At 49.3% G+C, this 26,590-nt stretch overlaps 1 protein-coding gene across 6 annotated transcripts in view; it reads right to left on the reverse strand.

Annotated features, from left to right (window-relative positions):
* Positions 1 to 26,590, reverse strand: part of PCGF3 (polycomb group ring finger 3) — a 55,956-nt gene that overhangs the window by 5,805 nt on the left and 23,561 nt on the right. For 5 of the 6 annotated variants that reach the window (XR_007149711.1, XR_007149712.1, XM_047847183.1 and 2 more), the window contains exons 6-9: positions 25,048 to 25,103; positions 15,845 to 15,955; positions 14,819 to 14,907; positions 4,696 to 4,833 (exon numbers count right to left, since the gene is read on the reverse strand). Coding sequence is in view for 4 of the 6 variants with exons in the window: in XM_047847183.1 (XP_047703139.1) it covers positions 4,696 to 4,833; positions 14,819 to 14,907; positions 15,845 to 15,955; positions 25,048 to 25,103 (394 nt within the window). In the remaining 2 variants the exon portion in view is untranslated. Of the gene's footprint in view, positions 1 to 672; positions 3,601 to 4,695; positions 4,834 to 14,818; positions 14,908 to 15,844; positions 15,956 to 25,047; positions 25,104 to 26,590 lie in introns of those variants that run through there. The other variant, XM_047847184.1, reaches the window with a different exon arrangement.

Consider the following 26,590-nt stretch of genomic DNA (forward strand, 5'->3'; position numbering starts at 1 on the left):
ACCTGCACGAGGGCTGGGCAGGGGACACGTGTGGGGCCACCTGGGGCCAACTCGGAGGAGACTGTCCCGACGCCGAACCCCACCTCCCCCAGGCGTGCCTCTCACCCACACCAACCCTCTCCTCTGGACAACCTCACCATGACCCCGGGGGCCAAATGGCACCACACACCAAGGACCCCAACCTTGACCCGGGGCCCTGACACTCACCTCCCACTTTCCCTCTCCACTGTGTGCAGGCAGTGGCCACAGCGGCCTGTCTCGAGAGGCCGTCCACCTGGGTGCTCATTCCCGACCCCTTCTTCCCTCTAGTAGCCCCGCCGAAAACACCAGCACATCATTTTGGCTCTCTCAGTATCAGTCTCCTGTGCCTTCCCTGAAACACCACCACTGGGGGGCTTCCCACTTAATCTCCTGGACGCCAGGAGGCCACACTCCCCTGGGGTCTCTGGGGCTTTCTATCACCAGTTCATTCCTTTTTACTGTTTGTGTTTTTTTTAATGTGATAAAATACACATAAAATTTACCATTTTAACCGTTTTTTACGTGGGCAGCTCCGTGGCATTGGGCACATTCGCAGTGGTGAACATGCCCAGCCTCCACCTCCAGAACTCTCTCATCTTCCCAGGGGACACTCTGCTCCATGAAACACTAGCTCCCCGTCTACCCCCCCCCCCCCCCAGCCTCTGACCCCCACCATCCATTGTCTGTCTCTCTGATCTGCGTCCCCCACGGGCCTCCTGTGAGTGGAATCATCTGATGCTTGTCCCCTCGCGACCGGCCTATTTCACGGAGCACAACGTCCTCCAGGTCCATCCGTGTGGTGGCAGGCGGCAGGACGTCCTTCCCGCTCGAGGCCGAGGAACATTCCGCCGTGTGGACGGGCCACGTTTTCTCACCCGCGCGTCTGTCGTCGACGGACTCTGGGTTCTGGCTCGTCTTAGCTGATGGGAACGGTGCTGCTGTGAACGTGGGGTGCACACACCTCTTCAACGTCATTCTTCTGCGTGTGGATGTGCAGTTTCCCCAGCACCATTTGTTGAGAAGACTGTCCTTCCCCCATTGAGTGGTTTTGACCCCCTCGCTGGACGTCATTTGACCACATACGTGAGGGTTTATTTCTGGGCTCTTTATTCTAGTCCATAGACCTAGATGTCTGTCTTTATGCCAAGATTGTTTTGGCTATTCAGGGTCCCCTGAAATTTCATATAAAATTTAGGATGGGTTTTTTAATTGCTGCAAAAAACATTGGGATTTTGATAGGCATTGCTTTGAGTGTAGATTGTTTAGGTGATATTAACATTTTAACCATTTTTTTCAAGTTTGTTTGTTTGTTTATTTTAAAAGAGAGAGAGAGTGCATGCGCAAGCAGGGAAGGGGCAGAGACAGAGGGACAGAGTCCCTAGCAGGCTCCTCACTGTCAGTGCAGAGCCCAACACGGGGCTCGATCCCACAACTGCGAGATCACAACACGAGCCGAAATCAGGAGTCGGATGCTTAACCAACTGAGCTGCCCAGGTGCCCCACAATCCTTTTGATTTCTCTAGAACTATGACAATGCCTCTACTTTCATTTTAGATCTTAGTAATTTTTTTTTAGTCCATTAGTTAGAAGTTTGTCAACTTTGTTGATCTTTTCAAAGAACTGCTGACTTTCTCTGTTTTTCTGTTCTCTATTCCATTTATCTCTGCTCTGATCTTTATTATTTACTTCCTTCTGCTAGCTTTGGGTTTAATTCTTTTTCTACTTCTTCAAGTTGTAAATCGAGGTTGTTGATGAGACCTTTCTTGTTCTTAACGTAAGTATTTATAGTTGTAAATTTCCCATTGGCACTGCTTTTGCTTTACCCCAAGGGTTTTGGTAAGTTGTGTTTTCGTTTTCATTTGCCTATAAGTATTTTCCAAATCCTCTTTGATTCATGACTTCTTTAAAAGTGAGTTGTTTAATTTCCACAATTTTGCAAACTTTCCAGTCTTCCGTTAGTGATTTCTAATGTCACGCTGCTGTGGTCAGAGAAGGTGCTTTGTAAAGTATCTGTCTTTTAAAATCTATTGAGGCAATGTGTGCCTGCCCTCCTCTTATAAGGACCTTTGTCACTGAATTTAGGGTCCAGCTAGATGATCTAGGATGATCTCTTCATCTCAAGATTCTTGACACATCGACAAAGGCCTTTTTTCAAATCACGTCATATTCACATGTTCTAGGGGTTAGCAAATGAACACATCTTTTAGTGGAGTCATCATTTCACCTGCGATAGACAGTCTGCCTTCTGGTCCCCCCAAGTCCACATCCATCCCATATGTAAAATATACTCACCCCATCCCAACATTCCCAAGAGTCTCAACCCATTCCAGTAGCAACTCCAAATTCCAAAATCTCCTTGGACACCATTAGCCAACAGTCCCAGACCTTCCCTTCCAAAGCATAGGAATCAGGCAGAGGTGAGGCTCTGGGTATCCACCTGGGTTGAAATTCTTCTCTAGCTGTGGGTCCTATGAAACTAAAATCCCATTGTCTGCTCCCCATATACAAGGTTGGGAAAGACACAGGATATTCCTCCTCCAAAGGGTAATATATTAGAAGAACAGAGGGTTCACTGGTCTCAAGCAAGTTTGTAAACCAGGCGGAGAAACAGCACTGTGGGTTGAGTGAGATTCTGCTCTCTGGGCCCACGACGGCCTCGCCCTCTGGGCCTAAGGCTCTGCCCTGGGAGTCATTTTTTCTTCACGAAGCGTAGCTCTGCCAGCCTATCTCCTGCCTGCAAAACTTTGGAGGTCTGACAGCCTGTTCTTGTTTCTTCCCGTCTCTGTCCCCTTCAGGAAAAGCTGATGGTCATCTGCTGGTACAACATTCTCAAAAATGTTGTGGGTCTCCCATATGTGTTCTGGATCCAGGCCATTAGACAGGATGGTTCTCCACAGATCCATTGCTAGTTTCTGTGAGACAGCTGAGTCACACATCTAATGTCTTCAGCAAAAGGTTGTCCAGCCACACTCTCCACCTTCTCTCCAGAGCATGCTTTCCCAACAGTGAAACCCTAGTATTCTGGTCTGTCTGGAGTCGGCACAGGCCTAAATGCTGGCTCCTTTTTGCTTAGCAGTCCCTTCCCCAACTCACATCTCTCATATTTTACTGACAGCAGCAAGACACCGGACCACACCTTCACACTTGGCTTGGAGACCTCCTGGGCCAAATACCCAAGTTCATCACCTCCACGTGGTCAGAGGGCGCAGTCCCCCTGTGCTTGCTGCCACCGTGTGATGGTGACTGCTTTTCTTCTGCGTCCTCTCTTGTCAGAAGCATATTTCACGTTTCTATTTCTACCAACATTGTGCTTGTGGTGACATGTATCCTCCTAGGTGACAGAGTGGTTTCCCTGCGCCGCTCACCTCCTTTGGGGCCACCAGAGTCACCTTAAATGACCTTATTTCCAACAGCAATCCAGCCTTTTTCATCGTCTCTCAAAATTCTTCCAGCCTCCACCAGTGACTCAAGTCCAAGGCCATGTCCACATTTCTAGGTATTTGTTACAGCAGCACCCCACTTCCTGGTACCAAAATCTGTTCCAGTTGCCTGTAGCAGCTGTGACAAAGTACCCTAAACCTGGTGGTTTAAAACAACAGGAATTTACTTCCTCGCAGATGTGGAGTCCAGAGCCCAAAATCAAGGCCCTGGCAAAGCTGAGCTCACTCTGGAGGCTCTAGGGGAGGATCCTTCCTGTCTCTTCCAGCTTCGGGTGGCTCAGGTGTTCCTGGGCTTGTGGCCACATCACCCCCTGTGACCCTGCCCTCACATCACCTCCTCCTCTGTGTGTGTGTCTCAAATTCCTCTGCTCTCTCTTGTAAGGCCACTCGTCATTGGATTTAGGGTCCGCTCGGGACATTCACGGGTTATCTCATCTCATGATTCTTATCTTAATTATAGATCCTTACTCAATTTAGAAAAAAATACTTTTCCCCAAAAGGTCACATTTACAGATTCTGGGGTATGTGCACATATTTGGGGGGCTACTGCTCAACCTACTACTCCCTCTGAAACATTCCTCAAGTTTGTCCAATTCTGCCGTCTGCAGTGCACCACCCTGGTCCGCCTCCCCCTGGACTCTTGCCACTGATGCCCCTGCTGGCCTCTCCTGCTTCCGTTTCTGGGCCCCAGTGACCCATTTTCCTCACGGCCTGAGGACTATTTTAAAGCTATACCTCTTTCCGCCTTCTCCTTGCGCTTAATGACGCACAACTGACTCCTACTGACGACTCGCATCCTAGCGTAAGTGCTCGCCCAGCCCTCCGTCCACCAGCCCCGCGCGCACCCGCCGCCCGTCATCCCCACAAGATCTTGACCTGCCCACCCGTTCACTGCCACCCAGCAGGCAGTCAGCCCTCCATTTGCGAAAGAACAGAGTCTCTCTGAGATGAACCCCCCCAGCACGGTCACACTGTCCCCACCGCCCGTCAGCACTCTCTCCCGTTGTGGGGGCTCCCCACACTCCATCTGGCCTTCCCTCCACTCTCGTCATCACCGTGTCCCACGTCACGCTGTCTGGGGGTACGCAAAACAAACCGAGAGTTTTGTTTTCTGACTTAAAATCTCTAAACGGAGATGTCAAAACAACAAAAAACCCACAAGGAACCGTAGAAGTATCGCTTTTACAAACGAGAACCGGTTTGTCATAGTTTCTATTTGTGGCCTAACTATTACCTCGTTGAAAGACGAAAGGTTAAGTTTTTTGGCGATGAACTTCTTCAGGTGCAGGACGGTCGCCTGGGCCGAGCAGCGGATCCACTTTCGCTTCAGGCCCCGCAGTTTGCTGCTGTTGCACTCCAGACAGATGCTCACCTGCGGGAGGAGGACACAGCCGGGCAGCCCCGCAGACAGGGGTCCGCGGGCTGCCCCTCGGGGCCCCCGCTCCCGTGCCCACGCGTTCCGTCAGACGCGAGAATGCGGACTTCGTGAAACCAGACGTCTGTCTGACCTCAACGCCGTGGGAGAGGGTTTCGTTTTACTCACATTCTCTTAAAATCTCTGTTCACCATGTTGCGAAACGTAATCTACCAGTGTCTCGTGTTCTGTCTTATAAGCATACTACTTGAAAGTAAACCTGAGGGGCACCTGGATGGCTCGGTCGGTTGAGCGTCTGACTCTTGATTTCAGCTCAGGTCTAGAGCCCAGGGCCTTGGAATCGAGCCCTCGTCAGGCTCCGCACCGAGCACGGAGCCTGCTTGAGATTCTCTCTCTCTCCCTGCCCTCCCTCGATCGTGTGTGTTCTCGCTCTTTCAAATAAAAATAAACACATAAATATTTAAAGTAAATCTGAGAATTATTCATCCGTTGTCCAGATGGCGCTGGTCTCAGAGTCTAGCTGATGCAGACGCAGCCTGCCCTGAGCTTCCGGCCGGTGGGACACATGTGCGTCTTCCCACAGGCCCCGGGCCGAGTGTTCTGCTGGCATGAGGGGGAAGGACACACGGCCATCTGAAGCGGGTGCCCCTGCCTACGCGAGATGCACCAAAGAAGGCTTCACAAAGGAAGGAAGTGTGGGGCGTGGCCTTGGAGGAGGATGGCAGACTGACTAGAGAAAAAGTACTCTCAGCACAGGAAAAAGCACGAGCGAAGCCACAAAGGTTGAAAGTTCACAGTCCCTCCTGGATGATCAACAGGACAGGGGATCACGGTAGGTCACGTAACAAGGAACCACAAGGTAACGAAATAAAAGGGATTCTAGCCCACGGGATGCCTGGCAGATGCAACACCAAGGACCCCAGGCCACGAAGGCCACAAAGCGTTGCAGAGAAGGTCCGGCCGGACAGCGCTTCCAAAGAGTGAGTCTGCAGTAGCAGCCACAAAACAATGGCACAATCAGGGGCGCCCGGGGGGCTCAGATCACGATCTCGCCATTCAGAGTTCGAGTCCCGCGTCGGGCTCTGTGCTGACAGCTCGGAGCCCGGAGCCTGCTTCGGATTCTGTGTCTCCCTCTCTCTCTGCCCCTCCCCCGCTCTCTCTCTCTCAAAAATAAATAAAGATTAAAAAAAATTTAAAAGCTGGCACAGACTCTCGAAAATTCAGATAAAAGAGTTAACAAGGAATTAATGGAAATATGTAGGCCTAAAATCACTAGAGATACAAAAGAAGGAATTAAAAACAGAACATACTATGAATAAATAGGTATAAAAGATAAGCAACCACAACTTCTAAAAATAAAAGCAGAGTCACTTAGACTAAAAACTCACAGGTGGCTGAACCACAAATTAGTCTCAGCTGAAGGCAGACTAATTTCCTACAAGACCAATATGAAGAAATTACATAAAAGAAGTACAGAGGCCAAGGGGTCAATTAAAATAACAAAACAAAGGAAAAGTGAGAGACGGGGTAATGGACCGAGGTGTCTGACAAACTTGTAACGGGTTCTGGAGGAAGAAGGCAGAAAAAGGGAAAGGCAAAATTTAAGAAATAACGACTAAGGATCTCCCCAAAATAACGGAGGACATAAATTCTCAGATTTAGGAAGCAAAATAATAAGAAAGAAAGAAAGAAAGAAAGAAAGAAAGAAAAAGGAACCCTACACCTACGCACGAGTGGGGAAGGCGCCAGGCAGGAGCAGTGGACAGCTCTCCAGATGTGGCCACAGAGCCTGGAAAGCAAGGCGCTGGCAGAAAATGCACAGAGAAATTACCACTCAAGACTTAAAATGAAACAAAGCCATCTGTAAACAAAACAGAGAACGACTAGGAGGGGGTACAGTTGAAGAAAAGAGACCCATGTCCAGGAGGAAGACATGGGAAGCCACAGAAGGGTGAGCCGGAAGGCGGGACAAGAGTCCGCGGCTGGGTTTGGGTCTGGGAAGAGAGAAAGGAGGCGGGACGGTGGCCCCAGGCAGAGTGAGCAAGGCCCTTGTGTCATTCGGGGAAAGGGAGACTCTCGTTAACTTCAGACCTTTAAAAAATGTAAATGTGCATTTTAGAATTTCACAGCCACTAAAAGAATAAAAATAGGACATATAACTTGTCAACTAGTTGCTAAGTAGAGGCAAAAAAGGGATTGAAGCAAACTTACTAATTCAATAGAAGGTAAGAATGGGGGGAACATAAAAAACATGAATGGACAGCACAGAGAAACTCAGAGTTACTGTGAATCACGGTAAATGGAAAACGTGAAATAACTTGTCAGCTAAAGAAAGTTTCTCATTTGATTTTTTAAAAAAACCCAGTTCTGTGTTGTGACAGGCGTCACATTTAAGAAAGTTAGGGAAAAAATGGAAATACCAAGCAAACATTAACCAAAGAAAGCTGACACAGCTACATTGATATTAGAAAAAGCAGACTTTAAGAAAGAAAGCGTAATCATAAAAAATTCCCTAAGGATGGGAAACACTGCTAAACTTGAGTGCACCTGGGAACAACCTTAAACTGAATGAAGGCTGAGGGACGGTAAAATCCTTAAGTGTGATGGGGGCCTTCTGTGTGCTTCTCTGTAAGTGCCAGACTGAATTCTGTCCCCGGCAGTGGACACCTGTCAGGACACAGGACACCTGGCCATCTGCCCCCCAAGCCCAGAGCAACAGGCATCATGCAGACCAGGGTGCGGTAAGCAGATGCAAGTTAGAGACCAACAAGAAGCCCTAAGCACCACCGCTGGGCTCTCCGTGTGCGCAGGGGAAGGGGGGTAAGAAACTATTTGCTTCACTCAGGTTTGCGTGGATGTGGGGGCAGCAGGGACGGTCGCAGGGGTGCTCAGATTATATCTTTCATATGATATGAACTCGGAAATACATGAGTGTGTCACCTGTTTAAACACACTAAAGTATGTTTTTAACGGCCTCGTTGGAGTATAATTCATACGTATGTTTTTCGGATACACTTCAATAGTATTTAGTAAACTTACAGACCTGTGCAGCCACCACCAGAATCCAGTTTCACATAATTTTCACCACCCCATAAAGACCCACATCCTGCTTTGTGCTCAAGCCTTGCTCCTGCCCAGCCCCAGGCACCCAACTACCTCCTGTTTCTAAGATTGGCCTTTGGGGGACATCGTACACAAATGGAACTGTGCAACATGTAGTCTTCTGCATCTGACTTCTTTGCCTTGTAAGGTCCTTCCGAGTGTCACTGTGGTGTAGCAGGTGCTGGGGTCATTGTTTTTCACTGCTGACCAGAACGTCCCTGTACGCGTGGACCACATTTTGTCTATCTGAAGTTCGCACTGTTCCCCGGCTTGGCTATCATGAGTATGATAGCCCTGCTGTGAACATTCATGTACAAATCCTTGTGTGAATAGGTTTCCATATACACCTAGGAAAATTGCAGGGTTGTATGGTTAGCTTATGTTGAACTCCTTAGGAAACTGCCACACTGTTTTCCCAAGTGGCCACACCATTTTATGTTCCTGCCAGCACGCTACAAGGGCCCCATTCTTCCACATCCTTGCCAACACTTGCCAGTGGCTGTCTTTTTGATGGCGGCCATCCTAGTGGGTATAAAACAGGATTTCATTATAGTTTTAATTTCTATTTCCCTAAGAGACTCATGACATTGAACGTCCTTTCACGTGATTACTAACCAGTTTTAGGTCTTCTTTGGTGAAACATCTACTGAAATCTCTTATCCATTTCTTATCTGGATTATCTTCTTACTGAGTTATACAGATATATAGTCTAGATAGAAGTCCTTTATCAGAAATATGATTTGCAGAGGAGTCAAAATGGTGGAGAAGTAGAGGGATCGCAATTTCCCTCGTCCCTCAAACACGAGTATCGACGTCACAACACTTGGAACACCCATGAAATCAGTCTGCGGAGAGACAGAAAAGTCTCCACAGGTGGACAGAGACAGCTTGGCAGGACAGAGGTGTGTGTATGCGAATTAGAAAAGATAAAACGGTCAGTGTAAGCACGGAGCGGGGAAACCCTTTAGTGGAGACAAAAGGAAGAGAAAGAGAGGCTGTGGAAGTGTGGTGTTATATTTGGACAAGAGAAAAACCTCTCCGGACCACAGACGGGGGAACGAGAAACACAGAGAGTGCCAGTTTCTACTTTGCAAACAGCCTCAGAAGCTAAAGATGGTAATTATCAGGGGTGTGTGACTTTCTCCAGACCAGAGCCGGGTGCATGGGCCTGGTGGGGAGGGAGCCCGCTTGGGCGTGATAGCGATCTCGGGGGCGCACCGGGAGAGAGCGGTCCCTCCTTTGAGTACTGTGGGAAGAAGGTGTATTGCCCTCCTCAAGGACAAAAGACCTTGCAGGTGACAGCCAGATGCCCTTTGTCGGTTGGGCAGAGTGGCGTTATTCCAGAACCAGGACCGTGTAGAATGTGACTCTTTAAGACGTCAGGTTTTGAATCTCAGCTGAGTGCCCGGGAGGCACGGGAGACTGTGGAGCGAGACAAGCTGGCCTCCCACGCTGCTCTGTGAGGACCACCTGAACAGCGTGGTTTGGGACACCCAGTCCAGGGAGGAGAGACTGGGGTGTTGCCATTTTTCTCCCAATCACCAACACAGTGGGGCTTCAGGGAACAGGACAGCGGCCCCCAGTGGAGGCGGGGCCTGCTTACACCAAACCCGCCCCTCCGTGCCTGGTAACTGCGTATGGACCAGAGTGAGATTGACACTGACGCGACCAGACGGCCCCTCCTCCAGACCAGAGCTGCCACCGGTCCCAGGCGCCAACATGGAATCGTCCTGTGGTTTTGTTTGGTACTTTTTAACATTTTAATATTATTATTTTTTTCTCTTCTCTCTCTTTTCCCTTCTTTTTCTTTCCACTCTCCTCTTTTTTTCTCCTCCCTTGGGAATCAGCCTCATGGTTTCTGATTTGATTTTTGGTTAATTCTTATTATATATATTTTTTCTTTTTTTTCTTTCTTTCTCTGTTCTGGTTGTTTGTTTGCTTAATCAGGCATCTTTATTCTTTTTACCTTTTCTGTATCTCTTTCTTCTTTATTTTCCTCTCTCTCTCTGAATTAAGCCTTATAGTTTCTTCGATTCTCTGCCTGGTCTTTTTTTTTTTCCACACCTTTCATTTCTCTCTTTGTATGGGATAATGTTTCTCCCCCTCTCCTTTTTCCTTTTTCCAGGGTTACTTCAACAAACAAATCAAAGGACACCTGATGGAAGGCCCAAACCACCACTACAAATAGGGAGCAACAAATAAAGCAACCAGAGTCACAATAACAGACAGCATGCAACACACTCCAAAAACACCTCCTTAAGGGTCAGGCATTGCACTCTGTATGGCTTCTTTTTAATATAGTAGTGCTTGCAGGTGCAGGGCACATAACAAGCTTTTAAAACACATAAGGGACAGAAAACTAGCCAAAATGACGAAATGGAAGAATTCTCAAAAGAAATTCTGGGAAGAAATGACACCCAGAGAATTGTTCAAAACAGATATACACCACATGTCTGAACAAGAATTTAGAATAATAGTCATAAGACATTAGCTTGGAAAAAAAAGCATAGAAGACAGCAGAGAATCTCTTGCTGCAGAGATCAAGGACCTAAGAAATAGTCACAATGAATTAAGAAATGTTGTAAACGAGGGGCAAAATAAACTAGATGTAGTGACAGCAAGGATGGAATAAGCAGAGGAGAGAATAAGTGAAAGAGATGATAAAATTATGGAAAATGATGAAGCTGAGAAAAAGAAGAAATTACTAGACCACGAGGGGAGAATTAGAGAACTAAGTGATTCTACGAAACCTAATAATATCTGTATCACAGGAGTTCTAGAAGAAGAGAAAGGGGAAGAAGGTTTATTTGAACAAATTATGGCTGAAAACTTCCCTAGACTGGGGAAGGACACAGACATCCAAGTCCAGGAGCCACAAAGAATTCCCTTCAAAATCAACAAAAACAGGTCAACACCACAACATAGCATAGTGAAACTGGAAAAATACAAGGATAAAGAGAGAATTCTGAAAGCAGCTAGGGACAAATGGTCCTTAACCTACAAGGGTAGACATATAAGGGTAGTAGCAGAGCTGTGCACTGAACCTTGGCAGGCCAGAAGGGAGTGGCAGGAAATACTCAATGTGCTGAACAGGAAAAATATGCAGCCAAGAATCCTTTATTGAGCAAGGCTGTCATTCAGAATAGAAGGAGAGATAAAGCCTTTTCCAGACAAACAAAAATTAAAGCAGTTCATGGCCACTACCAGCCCTGCAGGAGATCCTAAGGGGGACTCTGAGTGGAAAGCAGCAAAGACTACAGAAGACCAGAGACATCACCGCAAGCACAACCTAAATTACTGAAGTCCAATTGTAACGTGACTTTCTCCACAAAGACGCAGCTCTGCAGACTACTGTGGAAAAGAGCATCTTCTGCCATGTTCATTCTAACATATGTGTTCCTCCTATCCCGACTTTCTTAAGGGTTTTTATAAAGAAACGATGCTGTATTTTGTCAAATGCTTTTTCTGCACCTATTGACAGGATCATATGGTTTCTATCCTGTCTTCTACTAATGTGATATATCACGTTGATTGATCTGCAAATACTGAACCAGCTCTGCACCCCAGGAGTGAATCCCACTTGGTCATGGTGAATAATTCTTTTAATATTAAAAACATCAAAAAAAGCCGTATATGAAAGGCCTACAGTTAAAAACTGAGAGCTTTCCCCCTGAGATCAGGAACACAACAGGGATGTCCACTCTCACCACTGTCATTTAACATAGTGTTGGAAGTCCTAGCCAATCAGACAACAAAATGAAATAAAATGCATCCAAATTGGCAGTTCGAAGAAGTCAAACTTTCACTTTTTGCAGATGACATGATACTGTACATGGAAAACCTAAAAGACATCACCAAAAAACTGCTAGACCTGATATGTGAACTCTGCAAAGTCACACGATATAAAGTCAATGGACAGAAATTGGTATACACCAATAATGAGGCAACAGAAGGAGATACCAAGGAATCAATCCCGTTTAGAATTGCACCAAGAACCACAAAATACCTAGGAATGGGGCGCCTGCATGACTCAGTCAGTTAAGCAGTCGATTTTGGCTCAGGTCACGATCTCGCAGTTTGTTGGTTGGCCCCTCTGCTGACAGCTCAGAGCCTGGAGCCTGCCTCGGATTCTGTGTCTCCCTCTCTCTTTGCCTCTCCCTCACTTGTGCTCTGTCTCTCAAGAAGAAATAAATGCTAAAAAAAAATTAAAAAAAAAAAAACAACAACCCAAACAACCTAGGAATAAACCTAATCAAGGAGGTAAAAGATCTGTATGCTGAAAACTATAGAAAGCTTATGAAGGAAATTGAAGAAGACACAAAGAAATGGAAAAACGTTCCATGCTCATGGGTTGGAAGAACAAATACTGTTAAAATGTCAATACTACCCAAAGCAATCTATCTGCACATTCAATGCAATCCCAATCAAAATAGCACCAGCATTCTTCACAGAGCTGGAACAAACAATCCTAAAATGTGTATGGAATCACAAAAGACCCCAAATAGCCAAAGTAATGTTGAAAAAGAAGACCAAAGCTGGAGGCATCACAATCCCAGCCTTGTAGCCTGTACTACAAAGCTGTAGTCATCAAGACAGTATGGTACTGGCATAAGAACAGACACATAGATCAAGGGAACAGAATAGAGAACCCAGAAATGGACCCACACACGTATGGCCAACTAATCTTTGACAAAGCAGGAAAGAATATCCAATAGAATCAAGACAGTCTTTTTAGCAAATGGTGCTGGGAAAACTGGACAGCAACATGAAGAACGAACCTGGACCACTTTCTTACACCAGACACAAAAATAAACTCAAAATGGATGAAAGACATGAATGTGAGATAGGAAACTATCAAAACCCTAGAGAAGAAAACAGGCAACAACCTCTCTGACCTCAGCTGCAGCAACTTCTTACTCGACACATCTCCGAAAGCAAGGGAATTAAAAGCAAAAATGAACTATTGGGACCTCCTCAAGATAAAGAGCTTCTGCACAGTGAAGGAAACAATCAACAAAACTAGAAGGCAACTGACAGAATGGGAGAAGATATTTGCAAATGACATATCAGATAAAGGGTTAGTATCCAAAATCTAGAAAAAACTTATCAAACTTAACACCTGAAGAACAAATAATCCAGTGAAGAAAGGGGCCAAAGACATGAACAGACACTTTTCCAAAGAAGACATCCAGATGGCCAACAGACACATGAAAAGATGCTCGACATCACTTATCACCAGGGAAATACAAATCAAAACCACAGTGAGATACCACCTCACATCAGTCAGAGTGGCCAAAATTAACAACTCAGGAAACAACAGATGTTGGTGAAGATGCGGAGAGAGGGGAACCCTCTTGCACTGTTGGTGGGAATGCAAACTGGTGCAGCCACTCTGGAAAACAGTGTGGAGTTTCCTCAAAAAATTAAAAATAGAACTACCCTATGACCCAGCAATAGCACTACTAGGAATTTATCCAAACAGGAGTGCTGATTCACAGGGGCACATGCACCCCAATGTTTACAGCAGCACTATCAATAATAGCCAAATTATGGCAAGAGCCCAAATGTCCATCAACTGATGAATGGATAAAGAAGATGTGGTTTATATATACACTGGAATATTACCTGGTGATGAAAATGAACGAAATCTTGCCATTTGCAGCAACGTGGATGGAACTGGAGGGTATTATACTAAGTGAAATAATTCAGTCAGAGAAAGACAGATGTCATATGTTTTCATTCATATGTAGAATTTGAGAAACTTAACAGAAGACCGTTGGAAAAGGGAACGGAAAAGTAAGTTATAACAGAGAGGGAGGCAAACCATAAAAGACTCCTGAATACAGAGAACAAACTGAGGGTTGATGGTGGGGGTAGAGGGGTGGGCAGGAGGGGAAAACGGGTGACGGCATCAAAGAGGGCACTTGGGATGAGCACTGGGTGTTGTATGTAAGCAATGAATCACGGGAATCTACTCCCGAAGCCAAGAGCACACTGTATACGCTGTATGTTAGCTAACGTGACAATAAATTATAATAGATACACAGATAGAAAAGACAAAAAAAAGACAAAAGATATGATTTGCAAATATTTTCCCCCACTCTGTGGCCTTTTAATTTTCTCACTGGTATAGGATGCTGTATTAAAAGCTGGGTAGGAATGGCTATAGGGCTTGATCAAATGCTCTCAACAGCATCTCTGTGATTGTTTTCTTTTTTAAATTGGTAATGCAGGGGCGCCTGGGTGGCGCAGTCGGTTAAGCGTCCGACTTCAGCCACGTCACGATCTCGCGGTCCGTGAGTTCGAGCCCCGCATCGGGCTCTGGGCTGACGGCTCGGAGCCTGGAGCCTGTTTCCGATTCTGTGTCTCCCTCTCTCTCTGCCCCTCCCCCGTTCATGCTCTGTCTCTCTGTCCCAAAAATAAATAAACGTTAAAAAAAAATTTTTTTTTTAAATTGGTAATGCAGTAAATGACGTCTGCACAGATTTTCCTCAATGTTGCACTTTTTCTTTTCCTTTAATACACGACTGGACCGTACCTTCTTTTATATAATATGGGCACTTGCACGGAAAAACGCCCGGCACCAAATTTTCCCACCTGTGGAGTGATGTGTGGAGAATGGACTTTAATGTTTTTATATTTAAGATGTTTTATAGTAAGCATATATTACTGTGGCAGTTAAAGAGAAAAAAGAAAGAGAAGGAAAAACTAAGACGTTGGACGTTTTAACATGTCTACTTGGCTGTTTGGCCTTTCCTTCCTAAGTGGAGGGAGCCCCCGGGCGGGACAGTCCGCAGCACCTCTCTCGCTGGGACGGGACGGGGTATGAGGCACCTGCAGGGGGCAGGCGGGGCGGCCATGGAGGCAGAGCGCCACCTACCTGCTCATCGCTCCTGTGGTAGTCATTGTCCTCCTCCTGCTTCTCCTCCGCGGCCTCTTTGTTCGAACTGTCATCTGCTTTGGTTTCACCTTTCAGCAAAAACAGAAGACACTATATTATGAAATCCAGAATGCTAAACCATCACTTTTTTAACTGTACGGTATACTCAAAATGCTATAAAAATTCACTCAAATAAGACAGTTGCACCTTTAAGAGCATATGCAACTGAGGAGAGCTGGTCTCCAAAGCACCTGCTAAAACTCCGTATTCTGTAAAGTGCAGGGGCCCCAGGAAGCTGAAGTCAGCTGTGCACGGGTCTGTGAGTGTGTGAACAAGGGCACAGCAGGGTGACAGGGACAGTGAAGGGGGCAGAGAAGCCCCCCACACCCAATACTATTCAATGCTTAACACACCAACTACCCGCGAGTAATGCAGGACTCCCACAATATTTATTGTTCCAACACTACTTTTAAAATGAAGACTCCATTGTACATAAGAAGTTGGGACAAGACCCCTGGCTTCCCAAACAGCCCCCAACTGCCTTCCTTCCGTCTCTGCAGGGCTCCACCTTTCCCAGGGGTCCCAGCCAGGACATCTCCTTTCTTCTAAGATTATGGGAAACACACAGAGTGGTCTAGAAGCTTCTCAGGAATCCCTGTGCTCACTAGAAAGGTACCATGGCATCAAAGATTTGAATAATTTGTTATGGCACGTAGATTTAAAAATACCACTAATTTTTCAGTGAATCCAAGTGTCACTTTGCCATTCTACAACAGGACAGTTGAGGGGAAGTCTCAGGAGGCCCGCCTGCACTGCACCCCACCTCCAGGTACTTTCGGGGCCCCCGTGCTTCCCTCACCTCGCCTACGCAGGCCCCCTCTGTCCACGAGCCGTTTCTCAGCTCCGCCCGCATTCCCATCGGCACCAGGAGTGCCGGAGGACGCCGGAGGGAGGCACAGGGCCACCTGAGAAAGGGGCTCGTAATAAAGGCCGGCCTTGGCAGCAGGTGTGCAGAAGCCCACTCACCGTTCCGATGGGGATCTAGGTGCTGTTTCGCAGAACAGGTCTCCCCCTTGATGTCTCCAGGCACTTCCATGCCTAACTTGTGGTAGAATTCCCTCTGTTTTCTCATTTCCGCTATTAAAAATGAATATATACTCTTTAATCTTAAGGAGGCAACGAATCACATTAAAATGCTGTTCACAAACACCACATGAAGAGAACGACGGATCGGGATTGGGAGGTTTCGACGGCTGCCACTAACGAGAAGATAAATCTGGACCGAATCCTCGGGATCTTGGAGCGGCTGCCACCCCGCCCCGTCGATGCACAGACTCCCGGCTGCAGGACAGGGCAGCTGTGTGAAGAGAAGCCCCTCCCCCCGCCCCCATCCCCCCCCCCCCCCGCCAAGACCCAAGACTGCTGTTTTCAACATGTGGCGTCTGGTCAACATTCTGGGACTCCTCAGGGGCACAGCAAACACGACCCGCTGACCTCTAGGCTGCTCGGTAGGAGACTCGGGCCTTCTAGCACCTCACGCCTACGGCCACAGCTTAGAAACCAGCAGTGCCCCTGATCCGCACGGTGCTTTCACAGCTAGATGGCCACCCAGGTGCGCCCGGCGGTGTGTAAACGCTGCCCCCTGCTGTCCGTGGCCAGCCATCACAGCTCGCCGCATCCGGAGGAGGAAGCCAGGGGAAGGTTCCCTGGGGAACAGAGGCCATCCACCCCAGGGCCCTGTGATCTCCTCCTCAGAAGCCATGCCAGTCAGCATTCTTGCGCCCCACAGTCAGCACTCCAGTCACTGCCGGCTACGCCGGAGGAGGCTCCCCAAACGGAGCGGGGGCCGGGCCGGACAACGAGAGGGCAGGAGCGTAGGACACAAGGCAGCTACGGATGGGCTTTTAGCAACAAGTGACTCTGAAGCGAACACCCGGGGAATGAAGTAAGTAGTCACTGCTCAGGGCCGCACAGCAGCAGCAAAGAAAATTCACACCCAAGTTGCTCCAACTAATAACCTACAAATCACTCTACGAGAAACATTTCTGTGGAGCTCACTTGGTAACTGTTGCACTTTTTACCTGCACGTCTGTCTTCTATACGCCATGAGCTCAACGGAGCCAGGAATACATCTTGGTCACATCCTGGACCCACACAGACGCTTGGCGTGCCCAGTCATGTGGGAGCGCATCGATGCAGGGGGTGGGGCTCTGGCGGAAAGAGGGTGGCCCTCAGAACTGAAGGGACAGCACTGCCGGACTAGAGAGGGAGGGGCTGCTGGAACCAAATACGGCAAGTGCCAAACCAAAAGGCTGGTCTGGAAAATTTGGATTAGCTTGAAAAGAAATCAAACAATCCTGTAAGACTGGCTCAGGAGTAAAGGTGTGAGATGGTGTGGGGCTGTTCCCAGGTTCTCCAAGAAGGGTGACGGAGCCCTGCTGGTCAGTGCGAGAGAGGATTCTCTCCTCACCTGTAGAAATGGGGCAGCTCCCATTACCTTGCTTTAATTCCCATTCAAACATTTTTCACCTGTCAGAATGAAAAAAGATTGAAAAGAACAATATTCTCTGCCAGGAATACGCCAGCATAGAAATGTTAACTGGGATGATTTTCAGCAAGGTAACTTGCTATTTAAGGGGCTCCTGGTGGCTCAGTCGGTTGAGCATCAGGACTCTTGCTTTCTGCTCTGGTCGTGACCCCAGGGTCATGGGATCGAGCCCCGGTTCGGGCCCTGTGCCGACAGCGCAGAGCCTGCTTGGGATTCTCTCCCCCTCCCTGTCTCTCTCTCTCTGCCCCGGCCCTGCTGGCGCACACCCTCTCTCCAAATAAATAAACCTTAAAAAAATGATACAGGTCACATTTATTGATGTGGAGCCAGCACCACGATATGCTGTCATGCAAAGGACAGGTTATGTGATGTCATAGGTAAAAATTACAAGTCGTAATCCTGGTGTGACTACCATGCTGTGAGAATCCAGGGGAGCGATAACGCAACGTGACCCTGGGCACAAGCCAGTGTCCCTTCCTGACGCTCTCGGCACCTCCTCAATGACGAAGGGCACCTACGGGGCCCCGTGGCCGACCTCACACTCGGGTGTGGAAGGTGGACTGCATTCCCACCCCGGCCCCACCCACGTCCACGTCCACGCTCGCCATTCGGACTCAACGTCACAGTCAGAGCTCAGGCTGACAAACGTCTCTTCGAGGAGGGGATGTGTGAGCTTAGCAGCAGAACTGTGATATGAGGCAGGCACTTGTATAACAGGAAGAAGGCGCACTTTTGTTGAAATATACACACGTCCACAAGCATAGTAAGTAATTGAGTACATTCTTGCTCCTTATCACTTTGAATAAATGGTCACCTGTCAGATTTGGAAAAACAAAAATTCTCACTTTACCTTCACTGCTGCTCCTTCCTGCGGGTCAGAGTTTCCGACCTATACTTCCTCTGGAGAACTTCGTGGAACTGTTCTTGCAAAGCTGGTCTAGAGACAACAAACTCCCTCCATCTCTGTTTGACTGAGTCTTTACTTCTCCACGTCTGGGGAGTAATTCCTCAGGGTGCAGAATTCTTGGTGGATGCCTTCCTCTCTCAACACTAAACATTTCACCCTCCACTCTCCTTGCAGGCACAGTTCTGGAGGAGAAGCCAGGTGAATTCTGATCTTTGTTCCTCTGTACTCTGGCTTGTTTTTGTTTCTCTGTAGCTTCAAAAGAGCATGCACAGGTGTTGTGCTTTTGGTATTTATCCTGCCTGGTGTTCTCGGAGCTTCCTGGATCCATGGTTGGGTGTCTGACATTAATTTGGGGAAAATCTCATCATTATCATTTCACTGCTGTTCCTTCTCACTCTTCTCTTCTGCTTCTCCTGTTCCCATCACACACACAACACACCTCTGGGGCCATCCCACGTCCTCAGAGATTTTGGCTTTGTTTTAGTGTGTGCTCTTTCATTTTCAGCCTCCGAGTCTCTGTTGACAGGTCCTCAACCTCGAGATCCTTCCACATACAAGTCCTGTTACTAGGAGGCCCACCTGAGGCTTTCTTCATTTCTGCCCCAGCATTTTTTGCTCCTTCTCGGCATTTCTCTCTCTCTGCTTCCACCGTCCACCTGTTCTGGCATGCAGTCCGCTTTACCAGTTAGAGCCCTTAGCATATGTATCACAGTTGTTATTTTATTTTATTTATTTTATTTTAAGATTCATTTTGGAGAGACAGACACACACAGAGTGTGAGCAGGGGAGGGTTAGAGAGCGAGAGACACAGGACCCGAAGCAGGCTCCGGGCTCCGAGCTGTCAGCACAGAGCCCGACACGGGGCTCGAACTCACAAACTGAACCATGAGATCATGACCTGAGCTGAAGCTGCCCAGGCACCCCTATCCCGGTTGTTTTAAATTCCAGTCTGACGACACCAGCATCCCTGCCATGTCTGGTTCTGACGCTTCCTCTGTCTCTAGAAACTGTGTTTTTGTCTTCTAGTGTGCCCTGTGATTTTTTCCTTGTGAGCCAGATGTGATGTGCCAGGGAAGAGAGCCGGTGTGCCCAGGCCTGCGGTGATGTGGGGCAGGGTGGGCGGGGGAAGGGCTCCGGGGGTGGCGCCTCCACACTGACCGTCACCAGAGCTTCCCAGCTGTGTTCTCTCCCTCGGTGGGGAGGGGTGAGCGGAGCTGACCGGCTCCCCTTGCTCAGGTTGGCTCTGGTTAACTAGTGTCCCCGGGGGCAGGCCTTGTTAGAAATATTTCAGAATGGCTCCTTTTCTACCCCCTGCTGGAAGCATGAGAGATTTCTCTCTGATATTTGCTGAGAGACCTCAGCCGAGCTCCTGGAGGTGACGTTCACGATACCGTGAGGCCCTGGCCATGATGACATCTCCTACAGGTTTTCCAGACTTGTCCACACGGGGCCTCCAGCAGCTCCACAAGCACAGCTCAGGTTTTCAGCCCTGAGCTGGTTCCTGCAGAGGCTTCTGCTCTGGGAAGCCGTGTCCCCAAATCCACTGTCAGTCTCTCTACTCTTGACGCAGAACTTTGCCCTGTGTCCCTCCCTCTTTATGATCCAAGAAAGCTGGCTGGCTTCTCAGGCTGTTCAGCTTTTTATTTGTTAGAACAAAGTGGAGACTTCCGAGTTCCTTATATGAGGAAGTAGAAACCAGAAGTCACGAAATTCAAAAACCAGTAATTATAACTGAGTACAATTTTTGTAATATAGGCTACTGACCAGAAGAATGGGCTCCTTTTAGGGGGAATAATATTTAATTGGTGTTAAAAGTTAGTGTTCCTTACATCAAAACCGACTCCACATGTTCATCTCAATGATCTTTCACACATTTCATTTTTGGAAGTGTCCTTTCATACAGAAATGCTGACATCAGTCCACAAGCACGTGACTTTGTGTGGCTCGTGCGTCAGTGTGGGGGCGCTCAGGGAGCTCCGTCAGACTCCCCTCCCGGTGCTGGCCTTCGTGGCGCCAACCACAAGCCAGTGCACCCGGCAGAGGGCGGACGAAAGCTCCTCCGTGGCACAGTTAATGGACTCTGAAATATGGAAGCTGCCTTCGCATGTGTGTTGAGCTCCTGGGCCTGGAGCCAGAGCTCAGATCAGCCTGCGACAAACCTGAATGGGATCAGAGATCTCGCTCCCCCTCTTCTGAAAGCAGGATGTCTGAAGTCACGTAGCACGGACAGCACTCACTGCTGTTGAGCGACTTCACTCGCAACAGAGGTTTGCATACAAGTAGTCCTGTTGTGCCTTATGATGTTGGGCTGAATTCATCCCAACATAATGTTGGGAAACATTATCAAATCTTTAGCAAAAGCTAATTTCCATAGTCATTCCAGGTTAAAGGAACTTCTTTCCATTCCAAAAAACTTCAATTTGTCCTTAGCTCAAAATGACAACAACACACACACTCACCACTACTAAGCCACTATTAAAGTGCCGTCTGGGGGAGAAAGTCAGGGTGTTTAGGCTCCACTCCTGACAAATTCATCTCCCTGGTGACAGTGACATCTGAAAGAGTGAAGGAAGCCTGCCGCGGACTCCGCTGATTCGGTGACCTATGAAAGACTCGTCTTCCACAGAGTACCTGCTCTGATGCAGAATACGATGCCCTCTGAACACCTCACACTCTTGCCAGCTCAGTTAGTCTGTCTGAGTTAGCATCTTCCTGACCCCCAGACGCTTCTAGTGCCGCTGGACGGAACGCGTCTTGGCAGACCCCACTTCGGGCTGCACTGAATTAGTATTTTCTCGACCCCCCGGACGACACTCTTGTCCGCAGCTGCTCTCTGCAGACTGTTCAGAGATGTTATTTCTTCAGTCACTTCGGACTCACCAAATGAACAACTGAGCAGACTGGCGACACCAAGGCCAAGGAAAACCACTCAAAACCGCCTGCCTCGTTTTCTCGTGGACCCCTGATGTTGCCTCCCAGAGGCTCCCTCCCCAAAACAAGCCTGTCTTCTCTGGACGCACTGGCTCAGCGGCTACAATCAAACGAGATCTGATTAACTTACGTTACGAAGCGGCTTTCCTCGTTTGGCTTAACAAAAGAGTCAGTCAGAAACCTACTTCGATTGTAGCCTGATATCCACCTTTTATTTCCGCGATGAGGTATTCCGTTTGATATTTTCAGTTCTTTCCAAACGTCGCTTTCCTGTGCGTTGGGAGCGCCGTGTACTCGTCTGGCGATGCCTGCACACGCTCTGCCCCTCCAGCTCGGCACGGCCGCGCCTCATGGCGCAGTCGGCTCACGAGCATAAAACCGTCCACGCTTCACTGTGGCTTAAAAGGGCAACATCTGAAGTCCATACCTCCCTTCTTCCTGTTTCGACATGACGGGTACGAACTGGCAACAAGGACAGTCGCACCAGTGGCGCACATGGCTCCTGAAACACCGTCGAGTCAGCACTGCGTTTCTGAGCTCTGCAGCGCGAGGAGCGGCCACAGTGCACATCCCGTCGGCCGCCGGTTGCTGCTCTGCGTTGTGACGTGAACACAAACGGTACAGGAGCGAGCGAGCTGTGATTTTCACATCGCAAGTATTACTGACTTTTTTCTAACCATTTAAAAGTATAATAAAGCATTCCTGGCTTGCAAGCCATGGAAAGATGGGCAGCAAGCCCGATCTGGCCTGCAGTTTGCCGACCCTGTTCCAGCCAGGGCGAAAAGGCAAGAGAAAGAAATAATGCAGAAGCCTTGGCCTAGCGATTGCACTTCCAGAATAAAGCCAAATACATCCACCCACATCCACACAAAATTACGCGGAAGGTGTCACCGCACCCCCTCTTCTGTTAAAGCCAAGGACGAGAACGTCCCGAGTGTCCCTCAGGAGGCATACGGGAGTGAGCAAACCCCACGCAGCCACCCTCACGACAGGGCCCGGCCCGGCGTCCCGGCCATGCCGGCAGAAGAAGCCAGCTGGGCAGTGTGAGGCAAAGAAGGGAGGGGGGGGCTCAACATAGAAAAATAGTTTGATAAATTTTATAAAATGTTGCCTCTTTGGGGCGCCTGCGGGGGGGCTCTGTCAGTTGAGCGTCTGACTCTTGATCTTGGTTCAGGTCATGATCTCATGGTTGGTGGAATCGAGCCCCGTGTCGGGCTGGGTGCCGACAGTGTGGAGCCTGCTTGGGGTTCTCTCCCTCCCCCTGTCTCTCTCGGTCCCTCCCCTGCTCGCGTGCATGCATGCTCTTTCTCTCAAAGTAAATAAAAACTTAAAATGCTGCCTCTAAAAGACAGGTTTTTAAAAACTATCGAAAAAGGAAACAGACCACTGAACAATGAACTCTCCGGCAAAAAGGCCTTGTCTACAAGTGAACAGAGAAACCGAGCTGGTGCGGGGCCAGCAGCGGGGAGCGAACCCCGGGGAGCGGCCACTCGGGAGGCCTGGATGGCGGCACGGGCAGGCGTCCTGCTGCCCCCGGCCCTTGTCAGCTGCAGCTCGTCTGCCAGGAAGGGGCCTCCATCTGAGAAACCGGGTTTGCGACCGTTGGCACAAGCAGACAGACTGTGTGGAGGAAGCCCTCCTGCCGGGAAGGGTTTCCTTCTGCTTAGGGGCAGCAAGCGACCGAGAGCCCGAGCAAGAGAGAAGCTGAGCGCCTGCCGGAAGAGAAAACCTGCCCGAGGGGCAAGAGGGGGCACGTCCCACATGCAGGGTCATCACATACCCGCACCACGTTCTTCACAAACAAACCCTCCACTACAACTCTGTCACCGGGCGACCCCTACACTGAGGGCACCTGGACTCCGTGGGGAGATGGCCGGCACTGCCCGGGGCAGGAAGTCAACAGGAGGAGCCTGGGACCCACCTGGTCACCCCAGACTCCCAGGGCAGTATCGGGAGCTGCCGATGGGGGAGGGGGGGAATGGGGGGGCGCGCGAGCTTCAGAAGGGACAAGGACCACGAAGCACTGTGAACACACGTGTACGTTTACACGGCCCTGACTGTGGCCGGAGAGGTCAGAACTAAGGCAGCGTGCCGTGCGCAAAGGAAAGACAGGCTCCGATCTGCCGGTCGGTACAAAACGGGCCTCAGGAACCCCGCGGTCCACCTGGCACGCGGGCCGGGCTGGGCGCCAGGACAGGCACGGGTTGGCCACTTCTAACGAATCGTGGACTGATGCTCTGCCGGGGCAGGGCGGCTGGGGTGACACGGGAGCCAGGCCGACTGCACCCGTCCAGGCGGAATAACCCCCGGGGGTGGGCTTCCCAAAAACACGAGCCAGAATCCTGTCAGGCCTGCAGACGCCAGCGGTTCACAGGAATGGGGCCTCCTCAGCAAGTCCAGACTTGGTGACAGGAGGGGCTGAGAGGGGGCAGAGCAGTCGGCCTGGGGGCTGACCTGACCTGGACCCTGATTAAAATACACGACAACAAGGAAACTCACAACATGTGGTGTTCACGAGGCAGCTAGAAATGCTGACGCTGAGCAGGTACTTGATCCTAAGGGATTACTATTACTTCCTTAGGTTTACGAAGTGTTGTGGTTACTTGTGTTACAAAGAGGGTATCTTCTGGGACTGGAAGATGGCTGGAAGCAGAGGATGAAACGGGGCTCTGCGTGAGCTGCAGGGGCTGGGCAATAAACACATGGGGTTCTACATGTGGTTCTGCCTGCTCTTATGTTCAAAACACCCTGTGATCATTTTTCAAGGTACTGGCATTTTATTTTGACGTATTCTTTGCCTTTTCTGAGGACTCAAAAACTTCTAGGTATCAAAAGATTGTTTCCGTCCGCATTCTACGGGAAACTTGAATTCTTCTTGTATGAGTGAATTGGTGAATGGCACAAAAAAGACCTTAACAATATTATTCTTTAAGTTCTGTACGAGGGGAGCCTGGGTAGCTCCGTCGGTCAAGCCTCCGACTTCAGCTCAGGTCGTTATCTCACGGTTCGTGAGTTCGAGCCCTGCATCGGGCTCTGTGCTGACAGCTCGGAGCCTGGAGCCTGCTTCGGATTCTGTGTCTCCCTCTCTTTCTGCCCCTCCCCCACTCACGCTCTCTCTGTCTCTCTCTCTCTCTCTCTCAAGGATAAATAAACCGGGGCGGGGGGGGGGGAACAGTTCTATAGGAAAAGCCAGGTGTAATATCTATCTCTTGATCTAAGGTAGTAAGCTGTATTTTAAATTTTAACCCTCTTCCGAAACATTACAATGAGAAAACACAGCCCTTGCAAGTGAATCCCTAACATATCTTTAAAAGAAAGTGTACCTGAGCTGTATCAGCCAGCACCACCACGCCCGCCCACCATCAGACCCTGAGTGGGATTCTGAGGCCAGTGTCTCCCTCCCCTCCCCCATCACCAGCCCCACAAAGAGGGGGGGCAACAGTCTCTGCGTTCGGAATTGCAGAAAAGGTTGAAAAAGAACAGCCATTTCCACTTCGAGGGTATTCACACTGCATAATGGTTCTTCTTCATTCTCAGTGAGACTTGACTTTAAATACAGTCAAACTTTATCCACACACTTGTTACCGGCTTCACGTCTGTGTGCGTGTGACTGAGGAGGCTGCCCCTGTGCCCTGCTGTGCCCCCGCTGCCCCAACAAGGCAGCACGCTCGGCAAGCCAGAGACAGTGGGAGAAGCCAGCAACACGGCGCTCACGAGTTCAGAGCAGGGACAAGGGAGATGGTGCTGTTCCCAAAGAGGGGACGGGGCCGGGACCCCCAGGAGCAAAGTGCTCAGAGGCTGAGCCGCAGACTCAGGGGTCCAGGTGGACGTTCTGACACTTACCTTCCTGAAGGCCTGGAACCAGTTTGTAAACAATGTCCTGCATGGTTCTGTCATGACTGGCAAAGAGAACATAACAGGTGAGGTTAGCTAGAAACGCCACTTCCACAATCCGTGCGCATTTTCCATTAACGGTATCAGACTCCACGATCGCGAATTTGAAATTTTGCTTGAGTTTTGCTTCTAGTTTGCACTTAAAAAAATGTTTGTGCTAGCAAAAGTTATAAACAACCCGAATCAATGTATCATTTAATTCAGGTTCTAGAAGTTTCAAGGAATGGCGGCACAGACAAGACCCTCTAGATGATGAGTGCCCTCTGCCTGCTGAATGTGGTCCGGACACCCAGAGATGCGGCCTCCAGGGGCCACACAGGCCCCCACCCCCACCTCTTCCACCGGTGCCTCCTGGGCCTCCACTAGACAGGAAACTTTTCTTTCATGTTCTGAATAATGTAGAGGAAAGGCCCTAAGATCAGGCCCTCCCTGTGGTCTTTAAGATCTACCTATAAAGGTTTTCTGAAAAGGCTATATAAGCACAGTATTTCAAATATAGTTTCTACTCCAGTTTGCTATTTTTAAACATAACTTATTAATATGTTTAAGTAACTTTTCAAATCAACGTTAATTTTCAAACATCATGCGTTAAAATGAAAACCTGTTAAGTACCCAGACAAGCAGCACGTAAATAACGGAAAACGATGGGGTTCCACAAAACTTCTAGACATTTAGCTGTCAGGGCTAGTCCAGGGCTGGGCACACAGCAGCCACTCAATGGGCTCACGGTTAGGCCACAAATGGCGGGTGACCAGGGCCTGCAGAGACCCTCATTCGCCATTTCCAGGAAGAACTTTTAAGTTCTAATAGACATCAGTCTGACATCTCAGCCTGTGTTGTGGCAGACCAAAGCAGGGTTTCTCAAATTTCCGACCACGATGCACACGTGCCCACAGCGAAGATTGTGGACCACAGCCGGCCCGCAGCACGCAGGACACCCCCGCGACTTTGCGGAAAGCTCCCCCCACTGCACGAGGAGAGGACGGTGGAGAGATCCCCGCCACAGAGCTTGACTCTGGGTCCTCCGAATGACCGTGCCAGGCCCCGCCTGCCTGGCCACAGACCCATAGGGCCGAGGGGAGGGGTTGGGGGGGGGGGCTCTCCTTGGAAAGGGTGCTGGCAGGCAGGACAGAACAGCACAGCGCGCTTCTCCTGGTGTCAGCCACATCCAGGCTCTTGGAGGGGCAGCCCCTTGAAAGAGGCTTTCGTGTTTACACTCTAGGCCACAGGCCACACACCCTCTCCCAGCCCTTCGCTTGTGCCGAGGTCTCTACTGGGCCCACGTGACAAGAGCCCTTGGCTTTAAGATGAGGCCTGAAGTGTGGTGCTGCCTCAGGGATCCAACAGGCACCAGGAGCTCAGGCCCAGCACCCGCCTGCGGCCAGCACCACTCGGCATCATCCCACCTCGTAAGGCCTAAGTCACTGCCCGGGGCCCCGCACGGTGCCACCAGGCCCCGCTGCCCTGCCCTAACTGCCCTCTCCCCACACTG

The sequence above is a fragment of the Prionailurus viverrinus genome, unplaced genomic scaffold (assembly GCF_022837055.1).
Source record: "Prionailurus viverrinus isolate Anna unplaced genomic scaffold, UM_Priviv_1.0 scaffold_45, whole genome shotgun sequence".
NCBI lineage: Eukaryota > Metazoa > Chordata > Mammalia > Carnivora > Felidae > Prionailurus > Prionailurus viverrinus.